This window comes from Dermacentor variabilis, chromosome 10, assembly GCF_050947875.1.
Source record: "Dermacentor variabilis isolate Ectoservices chromosome 10, ASM5094787v1, whole genome shotgun sequence".
NCBI lineage: Eukaryota > Metazoa > Arthropoda > Arachnida > Ixodida > Ixodidae > Dermacentor > Dermacentor variabilis.
Window position 1 is genome coordinate 104,945,034 of NC_134577.1, and position 20,655 is coordinate 104,965,688.

Genomic DNA, 20,655 nt, shown 5'->3' on the forward strand with positions numbered 1-20,655 from the left:
CCATAGAGCGCATGCATTGAAATCGGCAAGAGACAAAAATACGTTATGTATCCACCATAATTTTGGTTTCGTTTTCTGGTTTGCTTTCGTTATGAAAACTAATTTGTGCATTCTGAGATACTAAACGTAACTGTTTATTGTGCTGAACTTTTGTGTTAGTGTAAATACACAAGCATTTATTTCTTTCTCTAGCTTGCTAATGATTAAATGTCACACAAGTGTCACGCGCCCCTATATGGCCGCTCTCTGGTAAATGGCGCTATGGTCGTGACTCGCTCATCCAGCTGGTGTCATGGCAGCAGCTGAGATGAACTTTCGAGCGCACTACTATGACAAAGTCGGATTTCGTGGAATAAACGAGAACAGATCGCTCGAAATATTACTCAGCGAGAAGCCCATAGACCTGAAGAAGCTTTCCAATTTCTGTCGCAAGTTTTGTCTGCCCTCGGTTCATCGGCTGACCGTCTGGAAAGTGTTGCTAGGTGAGCCCTCGCACAAGAGAAGAAAAAAAAAAGGACGACGCGGAATCCATCTTGCTTTGTCGTCTGCTCGCATGTCGCATGCCGTGGTGTCAGTTTTCCCATTGTCTCGGTCCTCCTGGCATGCTCGCTGTTGCCGAATTCGCTGAAATTCTTTTCCGTACTACCTTACGCCGCCGAGTGCTTTAGTGGACGAGCTCCCAAGTGTTGCAAATAGCCCGCAGTTGTTAGATAAACAAGTCATCGGTGAACACCTCTACGGCGCTGCAGAAGCACATCTGTTCGCCTCTTAGCGTCTGGCTCCGGTGGATGGCAAGTCGTACTAGATAACCGTAATGAAGTTTCACTGCTTTGATAGCTAGGTGCGGATTGCCTATTGTGCAGTTTGCGATCGGTATCTGTATTTTTAATTAATAAATATTTCCAGATCCTGAACTATGCACATCGTTGATCATCTTGGCTCGTGCCATAAATTAAATTTCTCGCGTTTTGAAACTATGCAGAAATTGCTAAGCAACATGATCTAAGCATGTGCATAACGGGGTACTCGATCACTACCATCTATTTCGGCTACTCACTAGCATTTTTACTTTGGCACATCCGCAGTTTTTGGTGTTGTAGGTTATACATCAGTGAGTAAATATCTACTTACTCCTCTCACAGTAAAGTTTACAAATCGGTAGTTTTAGTCGAAGCTGTCGTAAACCTTGCCCTACGTTATCATATACTTGAACTGCCACAAGACAAAGGAGCACAGACAAACAAAAAACAAGCACGGAAGATACAGACGCAAAGATCAGCAGCGGGCAAACAATTGTGAGCATCCGACGTTTCGACCAGGGGGCTTATCGAAATAGTGACTTGTCCAAAACACCTTGACGAATACAGTTCCACTTTTCGAAACGTTGGCTGCAGGCTGAGGCTTCCTTTGTTTCACACTGCTAAGGTGTCAGAAGGACTGTTGACATATATTGAAATAAATAAAGGAATTAAGGAAGGGAAATTACCGCTGACTACACTCTAACTCTAGCGCAATCTGCTGACACCTGAAAGGCAGTCAACAGTAGGGGTGGGTGGGCTGGGGTAGTGAAAAGATGTAGTAAAGAAGTGCTTGCATATATACGACAGAGTGACTAAGCAAGAGTTATCCATAGTTCGCTTTTGGAGTGCCTTCTTCGAGAGAGTTTGTCACCTAGCCCCGTACACCGGCACTCTTATGCAGTGCCAGCATGACAGCCATGGGTGTTTTAACTTTTCAGAAATAAAGTCCAGCTGATGCAAGTTGATGCCAGAAAAAGGGCAGTACAGTTAGTGATGGCCACGAACCAGATGTGCTGATTAGAGTTAAAATTTCACTGGCATATGTCATTCAAGGTTGGTGCAGTGTAGGCCTCAGGTAGTCAAAAGGTTTGGGAAAGCTGAGCCGCACGTCTTTGTCCTGTGGCGGCCTGGCTGACTGGGGCAATAGTAGTCTTGTAATAAAATGTGCGAGTTACCAAAGTCTGAAGTGCTTATAAAGCATTAAACGTGAAAGGACATAATATTTTCAACTCGTCTCTCCTTTTGCGTTAGTTGAAGGTCCAACCCTTCTGTACTCTAGAATGTATACTGACAAACGTGAGAGTGTTCTGAAAACTTTACCATAAAACTTGTGCCTACAAGCCACTTTCGGTATCGAGAAGGCGGCTACATCATGACAGCTGTCACTGCAGCTGCCGCATGCAAGTGCAGCTCTAGTTATTTGTTTTTATGAGCAACTTCACCATACCTGGCCATACTTCTACAGAACTTCAGCAAACTTTTGCCTGTGCATGTTGTGACATCGCAGTAGTCACGATGTAGCTAGGTCTGGCTTTTGTGGTATCTGACACTTTAGTATCAAATTATTATACATTGTAAGTTTCTGTCAACCACGACACTTGCCAAGTTTGTGCCTTTATGCACGAGAAGAACATGGTAGAGTTTGCACGACTTCGATAACAGTGGTCAATAGTGAAGAGAGCGCTAAACATACGTGCCCAAGTGGTGTGTCAGAACAGAGCGAAAACCGAAATGAAAAAGAAAAAACAATATTTTTGTGCGGAATGATAACGTAACCGAAACTTTATTTATTATTTCGTTTCAAAGTGAAACTGAAACATTTTTTATCGGTTTTCGGTTCAGTGGGAAAGTCAGCAGTCACAAATAAACAACTTCAGGCAGCATCAGAATTAGCATGTATGTCTTAAGTAGGGGTAGTGCGAGCGATAGCCAATCGAGCGCTCCACTAATCTGAGCCTGTCACTCGTTGCACTAGCAGATCGGCATCATAGGAAAACCCAAGGCCTACCCTCTTAAGAGCTTATCGCTTTGTTTTCTATGGATATCAATGTTTTGTTACAAAGTTTATGGTCCGCTTATGTTTCTCTAAGTTCAATGTGTCAGAACAGCAGTCTCGCATTTCGGCGAGTACACTCGATGACAAGCCGCTCCTAAGATCATGCTTACTACCTTGACTCAAGGCACTGCGTATGATCTCAGAAGTCATAATTCTCTTATTGAGAAAAATAAATACTATGTTTTTATCATTACTTAATTTGCTTTGAAATTTTGTGCATGGGAACCAAAATTGTTTTAAACCATTACAGATCATTTTTTTTATTTTTCTGTTCCGGACCAGAACTGAAATGAAACGTTTTTCTGTGGAACGAAACTAAAACCAGAATGAAAAACAATTCGTTCCGACACCCTGCACTCAAGTGACTGTATGGTCGTGCCTTTCAAATGTATCCGAAAAGTGCAGTGAAGATAAAGTTGGGAGCCCTTGAGTCACAGCAGAAAGGTGGTGCTTGTGTTTTTTGCTGGTGAGCTTAGGCTAGATCAACCACCTCTTTAACAACGGCCCTTCAAGTACTCTTCCAGGGGTCTTGGAATTTCAAATCAACGACAATAATACTTCTTGGTCATAAAGGCAAGAACCAAATAGTGCCAGTTGTTTTTGTTGCTTCCAGGGTGCCTACTTATAGCTGGTGAGCAAGCTACAGAAGTAGTCCCAATTTATGCTCACCTTTTCCAACTTCCTTTCCAGGAATTTTGCCCACATTTGAGGAAAACATTACGAGTTTTGAAAAAGACGAAGAGGACCAGTACAACGACCTGAGGCGCGCTCTGGAAGTGATGAGGGTCGTTAGAAATGGCACGCCGCAGGCTGACACGATCGCCCTCATGTACCTTGTGGGCGAAGGGAGGCTGCACCTTGACATCGAACAGCAGGTAATGTAATGCTTAAGACAGCTGAAAGCGCTTGAGACTTACGGTGACACTACAACGGCATGTGACAGCAGCTCTGAGATTCAGTATGGCAGGATAAACGAACACCATGTGCCTCTCGTATGGCTGCCACTACTCGTAAATATTGTCTCTGCGACCAACGCAGAAATACCACTATCTTTGCTTCACAGTCCACCACACTAATGCTGCAGATGGAAGTGTGGGCCATCTGTACTCACAATAAACCAAGAAGGCAGAGATTTGATGATGGCAGCATAAGAAACGCAGGAATCATGCCCTTCTATTGTCAGGAAAGTTGTGCCGATAGCCTGCCTCCGTGTTTTTTTGTGAATATTTTCAAACTTTCCCAAGCAAAAACGTTGTTTTAGCATAGTTGTGTAAGAAACTCCGGCACCAATCATAGAAATAAACGTTTAAAATAAACAAAATACAACTGTGCCATGGTCATGCCAAACCAGACGAGTTTTTGTCATACCTTACCCGCCTTGGTGGCTTAGCAGCTATGGGGTCGCGCTGCTAATCACAAGGTCATGGGATCAAATCCTGGCCATGGTGGCCAATTTCAATGGGGCCAAAATGCGTAAGCAAAAAAATGTTGTGTGCCGTGCATTGGGTGCACATTAAAGAACCCCAGGTGGTCACAATTGATCCGGAGGCACTACGGTGTGCCTCATAATCAGATTAAGGTTTTTTCACGTAAAACCCCAGAATTAATTCATTAAATAATTTTGTCATACCTTATATTTCATTCAACTTTGCTGGGCATATGGCCAACAATTAATCAGATGAGATTGTGAACAAGGCTGGGAGCCAAAACCTGCTTTGTTTCCTTTAAACCTTTGTTTATGTGGTCAGTATCCGGATTTGACAGCAACCCCATGCATTTGCAGGCTCGAGGCTACAAAGGAAACCTACACGGGTTTCTCAGAAACAGAGTTTCATAGTTGAAGAAAAATTCTTCCCGTTCCGGGATTCAAACCTGGGACCATGTCTTTCCTGGGCAGTCACTCTACTACCTGAGCTAACCGGGAGGCTAGCAGATCACAACGCGAGGCGAGTTTATCAACAACTCGAACCACAAATACAGTGAATACGGCAAATCAGACCTGCGGAATTCCGCAAGGTGGAGGAAGGTTCACGAAAGCAAATATTGACATCCACTCATATGTAGCACCAAGCTACAAACGAAACCCACACAGGTTGCTGCGAAACAAAGCTTCGGAGTTGTCAATTTGTAGTTTAAAGGCCAACCCCGGTGATTTTTCGATGTCCACTGATCTTTGAATATACATTCTCTTTTGCACTCTGATTATCTGTGCCAAACTATATGGCTGCAAGTCATTTAGTTTTCCTGAAAATAAATCTTAAAGATTGTTCGCGTTCCACACTCATGACTTTCTACTGGCCACCCTGTGTTCGCAACGTCAGAGACTACACCGCAACTGTCGCTGAAATCGTCACTTAAAATGCTGCTGTCTAGTTCAAAACTCCGTAAAAGCTCCCTGTGTCGTCAGGAGACATCATCAGCTTCGCTTCTTTGGTGTTAGTGCCATGTGTACTGCGCGTTTAGCACGCATTCTGCCTGTTTACATTATGGTAAAGTAGGATCTGACATCATTTACTCATAGTGACGTCACACGAAGCAGCTACCCATGTTGGTTTCGATATCTCGTTTATTGGTCATTTGAAATAATTGACGACTTTCTAAGCAAATGGAACCACCCTACCGGTGAGAGGACTGTTAATGCAATGTGAAAATGACAATATCCTAATATGGTTTAAAAAATGCCGGAGTTGCCCGTTAATGAACCTTCCTCTACCTCGTGGAATTCCACAGAGCTGATTTGCCATTTGCGAACTGCACCGTAAATGCACTGGGTATGCGCTGCTTTTTAGTGAACATCTCACCAACTTTGGTCACTCTGTATGTGCCACCGAGTGTGCCGCGAGCGAGGGAACAATTCTCAGTGTTCGCAGGCACCGGTGTGCCACGCTTCTTGTCTCAGAGGCCACGCGCAGACTTCTTGGCAGCGCCACCAGATGACGCAGCATGCCCAGAAAGAAGCGTGAGAAAGAGGAGCCCAGCTGTCGCATGATGCGTTTCTCAATGTTCGCAGGCACTAGCGTGCCATGCGTTTCCGAGGTCACGTGCGGGCTTTGCAGCAGCGGCTCTAGATAGCGCCGAGTGTTCTTAGGGAAGTGCAAAAGAGGTGTCCTGCTGCAGTACAGGCCTCATACATAACTCCTTTCGACCGTGGCAATACCTTGTGTCGCTATATTTATTCAGTGCTAATTACCGTTGACAGTCATCGTGAGATGGGTTGCACCGCTGCTATATTTTTTTGTATTTCACTGGCTTCCTTTAGAGCCCATAAGGAACGACCGCATAAAAGATTATAATTGTCTAGAGCACTCATTTGGGTGTTCCTCAGCATGCTCGGCAATTTTTGCAATGAAACTTTTGGACTAAACAAATATTTGAAAATTTGAATAATTGAGCTTAGCCAATCATAACTGACTGCACTTCAAGAAGTAGCTTAACACCGGAAGACTATGAATAGTATGCCATTGATATCTTTTCCTAAGATGTAACACTTTATTTTTTAACCTTTTAAGGAGGCAATTAATTCTGTTGATTGAAGGTTTACTTTCACTGCATTTCTTGCATCTTCAGAATCATAAAAAGCATAAAGCTGCAGTATAGACTAAGAATTTTGTGTTCTTTAGTGAGCTTTGTCAAGTTTACAGAATGTGGACTCCATGTGAAAATTCTCTACATGTACATCAAATATAAGAACCTGAGCTATTTCATGCCCAGCAGTCTTAAAACGCACCAATCCGGCCACTTGAATATAATGCCTGGTGCAAAACAATTTGAAAACGATGAAAGAAGTGAACGCGCTATATACATACTGACACCGAGCAAAAAATACTCAACCGTCTACTTTGCCACTTGTCCTACTAAAACTTTTCTGTACATGTTATTCAAACTTGCAGCAATTTTCCAATCAAAAGTGTTTCAAGATGTATGCAACACGTTTTACATACCATTACTTTCATCAATGCTTTTGCTGTTGATGCACTATCTTGGTGTACACAGTTTTGTACACAGTGCTTGAAAGGGTTAAAGTTTGGGTACTACATGGAGCACCCACGATACCGTGTACACGGTTGAGAGTTGCATGTACCGCAGCTTCGCAGGACCAATTTCAAATAAAAGATAGCTGCAGTGAGGAATGTATGCTCATTTTGCAGTGTTAGCTGTCGTTGGATCTTTTAGCTCATTCTGTGTCCATACGCTTACCTGAGCCACCCAACTAGCTACCTGACGCTACCTTAGTTGCTTCCGGTGCCTGCATCAGGATCGTCCAGCTGTTTCGTCATCACTTGTAACATGTGTAAAGCACTAAGAGTAGCAGGGAAAAACTTGGATGATGCTCTCGGATTCTAGATAGCATGAGAAGAAGGAGGATTTCCTCACGAGCATGCTGAACAGTTAGTTTTTTTTCTGGAAGAAGATTATGGGGATAGTGCCTAAGGAGATGCGGCACATTCTCCTCACATTTCTGTGAGCCACTCGTGGCCAACACACATTCGTGGCACTGTGCGAGACGCCGAAGTGGCCCGATTGCCAGCCAAGTCTGCAAGGCTAACCCTGCTTGCAGCAACATCACCGCCGCCATTGAATGCAAGTGTGTGCCTACATCGTTACCGCAAAGCTGGCTTTCCTTCTCTGTGTCATAATTGGCATCCCAACAGGAGAGGTGGCCCACAAGGGGCACCAACGGTTGACTCCCAAGATAATGGGACCCAAAAGGAAACTTCATGAAAGCAAACATACACGTACACCTTTCAAGCAGTCCAAAATGATCATGATGTAAAAAATTTCGTCATATTTACCACACACACCATTATTTAAGTCACTTCAGAAGAAAATTGTGAAGAACCAAAGGATATCACTGTTTCACCATAAGGGCGAAGCAATGATTGATACAGCAACATCTTAGAATACTATTACACGAAGTGTAAGACACCTAGCTGTAGTGATGGTATGAACTGAAGTAAATGTAAGCTAAGTGAAACAACCAGCTGTTGTGCTAGGGATCCTCCGTTTCAATCATGCTATCAGACAATTTCACCAATGGTTATTAATTAAAGCCAACGTGTTTCTTGGCAAGTTTACCACCACCTTTCCACATCGGGTATGCTTCAAGCCTCTCTCTTGGGCCGATCCCGGAAGTAGTGCACAGCTGTGCCAATAAAATTACATCATTTTCAGGTTCGAGCTCTGTTATTCTTTCACACTTTTAATATTTAAGAAGACGTAAGATAAAAGGCATGTTCTGTCTGTGATTTGTTTCGTGACATTTGTTTGTGGGCTGCAGTTATCGAAATTCTGAGCAATAATTTTGTCAGGAATGTAAAACCTGGTATGAGCAACTTTATTGGTGGAATGGTGTGGCAATACAACCCCGCATATACCATGTGTTGTGTAGCGGGGCATGGCATATAGCTTACATATACCTAAATATATACAGAACCTCACGGTAGCACCAACGGCAAAAATTCACTTGAAGTGTCCATATAATTGCTATAACAATGGAAAGCAGAACTTTTGTGCCACGGTTAATAATAGTTGTTGCACCTGTCATACAGACTCGGTAGCTAGTGCGTATAGCTGCTGAACACAAGGTCATGGTTTCAGTCAGAGTCATTTTATTGCACATAGGAAACTGTTCACACATATAGTATACTACATAGCAGGAGGTCCCATGGTCAAAGACTGAAAGGGGACCTCCTCTTCCAAAACTTATTCACTGCAAGAATTTGATAGGGGCACACTGCAAAAGACACCTGTGTACTTTTGTTTAGGTGCGCATTGAAGTAACCCAGGTGTTTAAGTTAATCCAGAGCCCTGTACTACAGTGTCTCTTATGCCCTGAGCCTTGCTTTGCTAACAACCCCTTCTGTGCTTGCTATATCCTGAGTACTGACCACAAGTGGCCTTTCTTTCTTTACTATGGGGTCCTTTATCGAAAACAATGCAGGTAATAGTTTAAGTATTTGTTTATCTGAAATCTTAACCTTTATTCCAAAGTGAAGCTATCTGTATGAAAAGTGGGTCACTTCCATGTTAACTGCAGACGACACAAACGGAAAGCGAGGTGGGTGTGCCGCTCCCCCCTTGGGTGGCCCTGTTTGCATCGTGCTCGTACCTCGCTGAGCACGTATTGATGGGCGAATTGGTTATACATGATTACAGCAAAGGGGCCAAATAACACAGCGGCCAAAGAAAGGCGACAACTGGTTGTCCCATGCCGCCTTCCTTCATCCATTGTGTTATTGGGGGCCTTTTGCTGTGATCGTACCTCACGGCATGAAAGTGATCAGAAGCACTGCTTCCATCTTCAGTTTCGCTCTTTGACAACAAGCTGAGTGCATCAGGAAACTAATTAAGTAAATTAAATTCTGGGGCTCCACAATGCCAGAACTGCAATCTGATTATGAGGCACGCAAGAGGGGGGGGGGCTCTGGAATAATTTTGACAATGCCGGATTCCTTAACATTCACCGACTGTACGGTACACAAGTGTTTTTGCACTCTGCCCCCATTGGAAGGTGGCCGCCATGACCAGTATTGAACCACTGATCTAGAGGTCGGTGGTTCAATACTGGTCACAGTGGCCATTTTCCAATGGAGGCAGTGCTACAGTGCCATAGCCAATAGGATACTGCAGTGAGTGACGTGGAGAGACTATGGGCGATCTTAAGTCAAACACTACATTTTTCAACTCATTTAATTTACAGCTGAAGCCAGCTTTTCTTTTCTGCAATGAGACCAATGGTGCCATACTTAAAGACCCAATTTGGCTCCACACTTATTACATTCACCATCATTATTCCATCTTGCTCATATGTAATCTGTGCTGTAATTTGCCAGAAGTACGGCAAAGGACAAATGAAAGCTCACTCACAGCATTGCAAGAAAAATGAAGAGTATCTTCGACAAGCTCAGCTTGTCCTTGGCTGTTTTTACCAGGAACATGCAGACGAATCCAGTTCAGCCAGGCATGTAAGGGGTTAAAGCCCACGAACCATTTGGTTCCTGTAATTGAGAGAAACTATGCATGCTCAGTGCTTTTCAAAAGCATGATATGTGCAATGGTGTGAAAAAAATGAGCTCATTTGTACGTGCAAAATGTGCGGCATATGGACATGTGTCTGCATATTCTTGTGTTTTTTTTTTTCACACCATTGCATTATTAAAACTACATACCAACTGGTCCAAGCCTCTGTACTGTTTCTTTTTGAGGAGGATATGAATTGCCACTTTTGCATGTTTTCTCACGATAGATGTCGGACGAAGAAGTCCAGCACATCAGGAGCATCGCATCAGTCTTTACCAAGATTTGTGGCAAGGAGGAAGAAGCCTACTGGTTGACCCGCAACTTCTGGAAGCACCTCAAGAAGCTTGCTGTCGACTCGGACGCCATGGTGAGCCGACGTGATGTTGTAGATGTTTCCCTCCATGTTCTTACGAAACCCACTCCATGAGTGACTTCGGCCTCATTCGTACAGTTAGCCTTCGTTCATTAAGAGTCAACTGCAGCAAAACTTTCGACTGTCTCAGACAGAGCACACGTAGAGCATCCTTAGTAAAAAAATTTATGTGTGAAGTACAAGAGGGTGCATAATTAAAAGCTAACAAAAGTAGGCATTTTTGATAATGAAACTAAAAATAATACCCTCATTATCACTTACCAAAATGATGCAGTACTGGGAATTGAGAACCAGCATGGCATCCACAGCACACTGGAAATTTAGGAAGTCATTGTCTGGCATAGCATCATATTCGCTGACTGTCAGCATCATACATGGGTTTCTGAAGTGCTAATTGAATTGTTAATAAAGAAATTTGAACAATTACCAGCCCAATAGCTTTGCCAAGATTGCTTAAATAGTATATGTTAATAAATTTATTATCAACTCGGCCACAGTGCAATTTCGTTGTGGTCAGCCTTCAATTGAAAAGGGAAAAAAATGCGGCAGAGACACTTAAGACTGCTTATGTGTGGGTTTGCGAAAGCGTTAAACTCCCTTTGGTGAAAGCCCTTTATTTTATGTACACTCATTTTATACTGCACTCGTGACAGGGTGCCGCCTCCTCCCCATGGGCTGTATTGTCGCGTGTCTGATGACACACGCACTAGGCACGCCTTTAGTCAGCCAGAACCGTGGAGCCACAGTGGTGTACGGGAAGCGTGCTCGTCTCACGCACCGTAGGCCGGAATTCGATTCCAAGCGAGACTGAAAAGTATGAAATTTTCTTTTCAAAGCCATTAATTTACGTTGCTTGCAGGAACTTCCCTGATAAATTTTACATCGTTCCAAGCACTTTCTGGCATGTTTTTACTCCTTGTGCCGTTGGCCATTTTTGGTATCATCTTTCGGTCACGCCTCATCATCAGCTTATTTTATGTCCATTGCAGGATGAAGGCCTCTCCCTGCGATCTCAGATTGCCCCTGTCCTGTGCCAACTGATTCCACTAACGCCTGCGAATTTCTTACATTTCATCACCCCACCTAGTCTTCTGCCATCCTCGACTGCACTTCCCTTCTCTTGGCACCCATTCTGTAATCCTAATGATCCACCGGTTATCTAACCTACGCGTTACATGAGAGGCCCACCTCCATTTCTTTCTCTTAATGTCGATTAGGATATTGGCTGTATCTGTTTGCTCTCTGATCCAAACCGCTCTCTTCCTGTCTCTTAATGTTGCGCCTAAGATTATTCGTTCCATCGCTCTTTGCAAGGACCTTAACTTGTTTTCGAGCTTCTGTGTCAGTCTCCAAGTTTCTGCCCCATATGTTAGCTCCGGTAGAATGCATTGATTATACACCTTTCTTTTCAGTTATAATGGTCAGCTTCCAGTCAGAATCTGACTGTGTCTGCCAAATGCACTCCAACCCATTTTTATTCTTCTGTAAATTTCCTTCACCTGATCAGGGTTCCCTGTGAGTAATTGACCTAGGTAAACGTGCTCCTTACACAGACTCTAGAGGCTGATTGGCGTTCCTGAATTCTTGTTCCCTTGCCTGGCTATTGATCATTGTCTTTGTCTTCTGCATATTAATCTTCAACCCCACTCTTATACTCTTCCTGTTATGGTCCTCAACCATTTGTTGTAACTCGTCCCCAGTGTTGCTAAACAGGACAATGTCATCTGCAAATCGAAGGTTGCTGAGATATTTGCAGTTGATCCTGACTCCTAAGCCTTCCCAGTTTAAAAGTTTGAACACTTCTTCCAAGCACGCAGTGAACAGCATTGGAGAGATTGTGTCTCCTTGTCTGACCCCTTTCTTTATAGGTATCTTTCTAGTTTTCTTGTGTAGAATTAAAGTAGCTGCAGAATCTCTGTAGACACTTTTCAAGATATTTACGCAAGCATCCTGTACTCCTTGATTATGTAATGGCTCTATGACTGCTGGTATCCCGACTGAATCAAATGCCTTTTCGTAATCTATGAAAGCCATATAAAGAGGCTGATTGTACTCTGCGGATTCCTCAATTACCTGATTGATGATATGGATGTGATCCATTGTAGAGTATCCCTTGCTGAAACCTGACTGTTCCCTTGGTTGGTTAAAGTCCAGTGTTGCCCTTATTCTATTGGAGATTATCTTGGTGAATATTTTATATACTAATGGTGCGACGAGGTTTATTGTCGTTGACAACGTTGCTGGAATGCTAGGTATAGGAACGCACTGCAAGGGCTGTCCGTAGCACGGGACTCGCTTGCGATCACGGCACGGCCCTTCTTCCTCCTCTTCAGACGTCACATACACAGGGGCGCGTCTGCTTCATTACAATGCCCCTGGAGCAAAGCGTAGCCATCCTGGCGACTCAGGGCGCAGAGAAGATGAGCGGGTCGTAATACGGTTTCAGGCGGTTGACGTGTACTGTCTCTTGCCCATGACGACGCAGGTCTGGTGACACTGTGAGCGGCTCGACGATGTAGTTGACCGGTGAAATGGCATCAATCATAACGGTACAGACCGTGATAACCAGACATCTTTTGTTAAGCATAAAATTGTTATGACGAACGATATATACAAATGCAGGCTGCTACAATCCTACATTAGTGCAAATTGCGGGAAGCATGGCACATTTCTCAGACTTGCAAATCTTGAACACACTCAAAGTATTTACTTCCATCGGTATAAACCCCTCTGGAATACTCAATTTTCACGCTCTAGTTACGGAACGCAAAGGCTTAGCCACACATTACGAAGCACTCTTAATGCATATGAGCAGCGAGACATGGCAATCAAAACACTAAACCCCACCAGTTGTAATTAGTTTGTTTTTGTAACTGCGCATTCCTTAAATTGTATTGTTTTATGCCATAATGTTTTCGCTAAGCTGGAACTATGATGCCATTTGTGTTCTCTTGCTTTATTATGTGCGGATATGACGCTATATGTACTAGTATTATTTTTCGTACGGGTGTATAATAATTATTTGCTCTTGCTTGTGTGTTTACCCTGTCACTTTATTATATTAACTTTTTGCTTGTATAATTATTCACTTTTTACTTGTATATTTACCCTGTCATTGCTCCTACAGGGTGGACGGTGCTTAGTCAAATACTGCAGCTTTTTTGCCATCCCCTTTTTCACACGTTTTTGTTTGGTGAAAATAAAGCCCTGACTGACTGAATGCGCCAGGAGTTTGGAAGAAAGGCCAGGAATGTGGGCTGGTATCCAAAGCCACACAAGCGAACCAGGAGCAAAGTTGTGCGGTGATTGATGAGCACGGTCATGTCATGTCTTTTGATGTTCTTGAGTCTCGCTAGTCAGGGCACGTGCCAGCTGATGGCAATCTTCAGCATATTTGGCGACTTCGGAAAGCATTGTATACTCTGTAGCATCAGGTTGGTACGGCAGTATGGTGTCAAAAGGGCATGAAGCCTTATGGCCATACACAAGGAAAATGGGGAGAAAAGCCGGTAGTCGCTTGCGTCGCGACGTTGTATGCGAACGTAACAAAGGGGAGTATGGTGTCTCAGTTGGAGTGGTCGGATGAAACGTACATCTGCAACATGTCGCCAAGTGTGCGATTGAACTGCTCGGTCAGACCATTGGTTTGGTAATGGTACGCGGTCGATTTTCAGTGAATGATCCTGCACTCAGCGAGGAGGGCTCGAATGCCCTCCAACAGGAAGACACGGCCCCTATCGCTCAGTGATTCTCGGTGAGCACCGTGGCGAATAACAAAATTGCGAAGGATGAAAAAACCATCTTCATGGGCGGTCGCTGCTGGCAGAGCTGCAGTCTCAGCTTAGTGAGTAAGGTAATCTACGCCGACAATAATCCACCGATTTCTACACCCGCTACATGGAATCGGGCCGTAGAGGTCAATGCCGACGCGGTCAAACGGATGAGACGGGCATGGTAGCGGCTGCAAGGGTCCTGTGAAACGCTGGGTAGGTGTCTTGCCTTGTTGGCATGTGGTGCAAGACTGAGTGTACTTTTGCACAAAGTTGTACATGTCTCTCCAATAATAGCGCTGATGCAACCTTGTGTAAGTTTTGAGGATGCCGGCATGAGCGCTTAGGGGATGAGCGTGAAAAGACGCACAGATGTCGGAGCACATATGACAAGGTATAGCAAAAAGCCGTTTCCAACCGTTGGGCATATGGTTGCGGTGATATAGAATGTTGTTTCGCATGGAAAACTGGGTTGCAGAAAAGTGCACGCGGATGTCGTGCTGTTGCAAGTGAAGCACCCAATGTCCCAAGCGTCCAGACGGGTCTTTCAAGGAAGAAAGCCAACAAAGCGCATGGTGGTCAGTAACTACGGCGAAAGAACGGCTGTAAAAGTATCGGTGAAACTTGATTAGTGCCCAGATGATCGCTAGGCACTCCTTTTCTGTGAATGAGTAATTTAACTCTGCTTTCTTCAGAGTACGGCTCGCATAAGCGATGACATATTCATCATAGCCAGCTTTCCGTTGAGCTGAGACCACACCAAAGCCAACTCTGCTGGCGTCAGTGTGAACTTCTGTGGGAGCAGCATGATCGTAGTGGCGAAAAATCGGTGGTGAGCTTAACAAGTGGTGCAACTGCTGAAATGCTGCATCACATTCAGGTGACCATGCTGCTATGTCGTTACTGGCGGAAAGTAAATTTGTCAAGGGCACCATGATGGATGCGAAATTGCGCATGAAGCGACGAAAATAGGAACATAAGCCAATAAACCTTCTGAGGGTTTTGGCAGACGTGGGCGTTGGGCAGTCTGCAACGGCACGGAGCTTGTCTTGGTCCGGGAGGACACCATCTTTTGAGACAACGTGACCCAAGATGGTTAGGTTGCTTGTTAGCAAAACAGCACTTCTTGAGGTTGAGCTGTGGGCCGCCAGAGGCGAGATTTCAGAATGTCATGCAGGCGGGCGAGGTGTGCTGGAAAATCTGTTGAGAAGACGGCGATATCGTCGAGGTAGCATAAACAGGCCTTCCATTTGTGGCCGCGAGGGATGGTATCAAAACAAGACATGAACACCCCCATGTATGTTGTGCGACAGGAGTAGTATGTTTAGTTCCCTTTAAGTGTGGAAAAGTCTACATTGGGGGTCAAACCGTATGGTGCATCAACAACCGGCTCAGGGAGCACACGCTAAAAGTTAAAAAAAGAAGAGGACAAATATGCGCATTCGGTTGCCCATATCATCGCGCATGTTTGCGAGGCACTCTTTTCTGAGACTACTATCCTAGGCAAGCCTGCAAACCACATGGCTCGAGTGGATTTAGAAGCATTCCATGTCCACAAAAATTCACCTATCTGTGTGAGCAAAGCATCTATTCTTTTGCACAGTGCTAAACTAGACTTCTTGAATTCTGTTATCTAAAGCAGCCAGCAGTATTGTTCACTTCTCTAGTTATTTAGGTATGTTTATCACCTTCTCATGGGAAAAGGGGCGTGACACTTGTGCGTGGCTCACTTTATAAAATCGGAGGGTGTGTCCATTGGAATAAACAGTTCGTAGTAGCGCTTGCCCGTGTCTTTCGTGTCTTCTTTATATGTATTTTTGACACTGTATTTGGAATTTACAATGTTAGACCAACTCGCCATAGAGATGGTCTTTCTGAAGTATTTGGGACACTCTTACATTTGCAATTTTTTTTTTAATGTGTGGACTTTGAAGAGTTTGACTAACAGGAAGTATGATAGGTAATAAATGTCATGTCAAGAATAAAAAAGAAAATGTCAAATTCCAGAAGAGGTGAACCACATCCACAACCATAGCACCTGTGACATGCATCTGTGTAGTGTCTCCTTTGTGATTGTGTCTTCGCACCACAATATGTCATTAAACAAGCGCCAGCTAGCCCAACAACAAGTCCTCCCACATCCACAAGAAAGAACATCTTTCTGGGGTAAAAGGTGCAATAATCAGATTTAGTAACCTGTGGACAAAATTATAGATTGTCATTCACCTGACAGTAGTACGAAGCTACGAAAGAAACCCGTCCTGGTATCTCAAAAATAAAGCTTCGCAGTTCGAGAACAATTTCTCCTGGTCTGAGGATTCAACCCAATACCCATTGCATCCAAGCCAGTCGCTCTACCATCGGAGATATAACATAGGTTGGATGTAACATAGCTTGTACTTTCATGTTGCTGTACAATGGATGATAACATTTGCCTTTTGCAAAACTTCCTCTACGATGTAGATTTTCACAGAACTGATTAAGCTTGTATTTTCTCGATTCCTCCAGGAACTGTATCAGTGGGCATTTTTTTCGCAACATACAGCCATAATGGATTTTTTTTTTTTTTAACACCCGCAGGGAAAGCAGGTTGAAGACACATTGGAAAAGGAAGATCACGAGCTGTTCCAACAGCTGCTGAAAATCAAGGCATTCCCAGTGCTGCCTCTGGAAACGTGGTTCCAGCGCTGTTTCGCTGAAGTTCTCGACGAGGACGCCTTGGTCAGGTAAGGGCAGGAACTTGCCACGATGGCTCAATAGCTTTGTGTTCATACGAATGTGACAAGTGGCTCATCGCATCGGCTTTCAAGTGCACCGTGTCCATGTAAACGATGGTAATGTGCCGGAGAGGCGAACTACATTAATGCACCTGAAGGGGGAGCAGGGTGAGGAAGGTAAGTCGACTCACGGAGTTTGCGTAGACATTGTCTCATTGCATCAAGGAAGAGAGGAAAAGTGAGACAGCTGCCAGCATCTGCTCTCCTCCACTCACTGGTGGGAACAGAAATAGCTGGAAACAGGTTCTGATTGGTGTCGAAGATGAAGTGGGATGTACAGCATGTAGAAACGGTATCGTTCCGATGTGCTGGATGCGAGGGTTAGATTCCACACAGCCGCATTACAATAGGGGCAGAATACAAAATTTACATTTGCATATCCTGCTTTGTGTGCACGTTAAGACTCCCAGGTAATCAAAACTGATCCACAGACCTCCACTACAGCATCCCTCATAGACCGCTGCGAACTGAGAATACCTTATTTATTTACTTTATTGCAGCGCGCTCCCACTTGTACTAATGCACCCCAGATTTTTCGCAGTCAGAAATCAAAAGGGCAGTGCCCTCACTTGTAATGTCCATAGTAAGTCTTAAAAAAATTAATAAAGAAGAAAATATTGAGCAGGATTTGTGACTGATTCAGGAGTGTGCAGCAGCATCAGTGAATTCTGCAGTACTAACTGATAGTCCAGCGCTTCAGTGGCTAGGTGCATGGTGCTAAATGTGCAGCTTTAAAAGGCTTAACAATGATCAAGTCAATGGTTGCTTGAGAGTTTGGAGTAACACAGAAATTTACCGCAGTGGCAAATGGGGCCTTCAACCGGTAAGGGAACCGATACGTGTTCGTGGTGTGTTTGCACTGGTGTACTGCAGCCAGTGCATAAGAGATTGCAAAACAGTAGCAGACGATTCATTGTCCTGTCAACTTTATTTTCTCACATGAGTCAAGAATGTGGGGTTCATGCTATAACATAAGAGCTAAGGTTGACAGCCTCAGTAGTTGCCAGACTGTTGAACAAATCGTAACCATATCTGCAAAAAATATGTGTAAATGTACGATCTTGTTAAGCAGTGTGGAACGAGACAAAGGACGCAGTAGAAGGGAGACAGACAAATGCTCCCTATGTCGTGCTCCCCTCCCCCAGCCCCCTTTTTTTATTCGCCCTTTGTCTGGTTTTTTACTGTCTAACAAGATGTAGCACCAACTAGTCCAGTCTTATATCCTATAGTAGTGGCACGACTAAAAACTGAACAGTAATTTTTTGTCAGCATTCCAAAAACATTCCGCGACAGTGTGTCCTTTCTGCTCATTTCGTGTAGTTTTCAATATCACATTGCTTTTGGGGGCACAGAACTGTCATTGTCTATAGCAACGCTGAAAGTGCTTTGTGTCAGATAACGCAGTGGCAGTTGGGCTTTCCATGTCAAAATGACGTGACTGCTTTGATTTCGGTGAAGTTTAAAAAAAGCCTTGAAAGCCATCTTTTTTTAAGCCATTAAAAGATGTCCATGTCCCATATGTGTCACGTGATTTGCTTCTCTAACTCTTGCTTCTGTCATGCCTGTGAACTGCCGGTCAACACCTGTGTTGATCACTCATTTAGCCAGTAAATGAGCTAGTGGTCTTTGTTTTGGGGGTAGGAAAGACATGTGGATAAACACATAGCAGGAGCTTCCAAAGTACAAAGTTGTATGAGGGTCAACCAGCCAACAAATAACCCCACTTTGAACACCGGACGGCTGCTGTGACACAGCTACGATGGGTGTGTTGCAGGATATGGGACAAGGTGATCGGCGGCTCAACCAAGATCCTGCCCGACGTTGCGGCTCTCCTGCTCATGTCCCTGAGAGCAGCCCTGCTCAGTGCTACCGTCACGGCCGATGTACTTACACTGTTGAGCAAGGTGAGGAGCTCTGTGCTTTCTTTCATCAGGCACATGTGTGCACACGCGTGACGTGGTAAAGGGGCCAGAGCAACCCCTCGGGCCAAATTCTGAAAGCTTCCTTTCCTCAAGACCACTGTGGTGGGAAAGGGCTGTGTGGGCCAAGGTTTTTGGACACACAAGCAGTAGGCCAATGAACACAGAGAAGCTGTCTTAATAAAGCAATCAAGTTTACTTCCAGTTTATACGCAAACTGGAGATGGCAAGAGAAAAGCTGTGTCGTAGAACTGCTTGGCAAACCTCACCAGCCTTTCAGTCAGTAACGTACACAGTATATAACTCAATACAGCGTTTCAGCAAATTCAGAAGCTATGCATTATTTAGACAACAGACAGATGTTGTCACCAAAAGAAAAGCTGTAAATAAAAAAATTTTGAAAACGTTGTGCTATATATTCTCAAGGTATCTGATAATTGTATGCCACTCACACAGAAGTACCTGTTTATGACACAAAAATGTAAAATTGTACGTATGCAACATATCGCGTAGACAGCATCGAGGTGCTACATGGGTGTCCTTAAGAACTATAAGCTGTCTTTATGAATGAGAATAGTTCCAGACAGTTGTCAGATATTTTGAAGTAAATGTTATATTTCTTTCCTCAAATATAAGCATGCAATGAACATCAGATATAGCAAAGGTGTTTTCGTGACAAATGTGACTGCACTGGCATAGCAGTTGCATGTTTGTATACTACTGTACAATCTTGGCAAATACGTACAAGCTTTATTTTCCCTAAGTTCCGTTGTAGAGGCTGGTGGTCTCAATTCAGTGGCAGGTGCTGATGAGCGAATGCCATCCTTGATAATAACCAAGGGTCACTCGCACACAGGTCATTGCAATGGCCAAAGCATTGAGCAACATGGTGTTGAGTTGCTCACTGTTGCATTCCGGAGGCAGCACGCCTTGTTAAGCCACAGGCTCAGCTGCGGGACGCTGGCCACGGTCGAACAGTGCCAGCATCCAGGGTGTCACAGGGTCCAGAGCCCCTGAGGCCGATGCAAGCTGCTGCTTTGTCAAACAAAAATATAGAATAGCCTTCCAATTTGCATCAAAAGTGACACTGACACAGTGCATAAAATCACATGCATTTTGTAAAAAAAAAAAAAATTGCAGTCTTGATTGAATTGAATTGTTTAGTTATGTGCCCAAAAACGGCGTACAAAAGCCTTCTAATTTGGTGCACCATGCACAATGAGTTGCGGTGCTTATTATGATGCCATGGATTGTTTGCATGCCTTCCTTTGCTATGTTCTGTTATGAAGTGCTGTGTGTTGCTCTGTGTAGTGCCATTTATATTATTTTTGTTATGAAATGCTATGTAGTGCTCCTTGATACACTGTAAAATCCTATAATTTGGCATCTGGAATCGTTTGTAAGTGTGGAGCTTTGGGCATATTCACAGCTACTACACTTCAAGGTTTTGGATTTGTGCTGTGACTTGAGTCCGAAATCTCCTAGTGTTCTTTTCTTTTTGCACATCTTTTATTTAGAATTTTTTGTGGATTTCTGCCTTTTTGAAACAGTGCAGTCTCTTTAGCCTTGTGCATGGCACTTCAGTCGCAAGTACTCTTCTTGAATGACCTTGTATTAGGGCTGGGTGAATACCAAATACAGTCGAAACCCACGATAATGAAATTTTGCAACAATGAAATTCTCATGACGACAAAATATTTTCGTATTCCCCCCCGAATGCCCATAGGATTCCATGCATGTCGTACTTGACAACGAAATGTCGCGGGACTACAATCCCACACCAACGAAATTTACTGGAGCGTAAGCCCGCATATTGCCTACTCGCGCAAGGCTAGCAGGCTCCAAAATATGCTCAACTGCGATTGCTTTGCATTAAACTTGTGTAAAATACCACATACCACATTACACTTGCTTGGGCGCCACCATTTTTGTTTACAAAA

The 20,655-nt window shown here is 44.0% G+C and overlaps 1 protein-coding gene across 1 annotated transcript in view; it reads left to right on the forward strand.

Moving 5' to 3' along the window:
* The first annotated feature begins 260 nt into the window (after nucleotides 1–260).
* Nucleotides 261–20,655, forward strand: part of TBC1d7 (TBC1 domain family member 7) — a 34,800-nt gene continuing 14,405 nt past the window's right edge. The window contains exons 1-5 of the mRNA XM_075673271.1: nucleotides 261–482; nucleotides 3,547–3,731; nucleotides 10,103–10,243; nucleotides 16,600–16,745; nucleotides 18,571–18,700. Of these exons, the coding sequence (XP_075529386.1) occupies nucleotides 293–482; nucleotides 3,547–3,731; nucleotides 10,103–10,243; nucleotides 16,600–16,745; nucleotides 18,571–18,700 (792 nt within the window). The 5' untranslated portion in view covers nucleotides 261–292. The remainder of the gene's footprint in view (nucleotides 483–3,546; nucleotides 3,732–10,102; nucleotides 10,244–16,599; nucleotides 16,746–18,570; nucleotides 18,701–20,655) is intronic.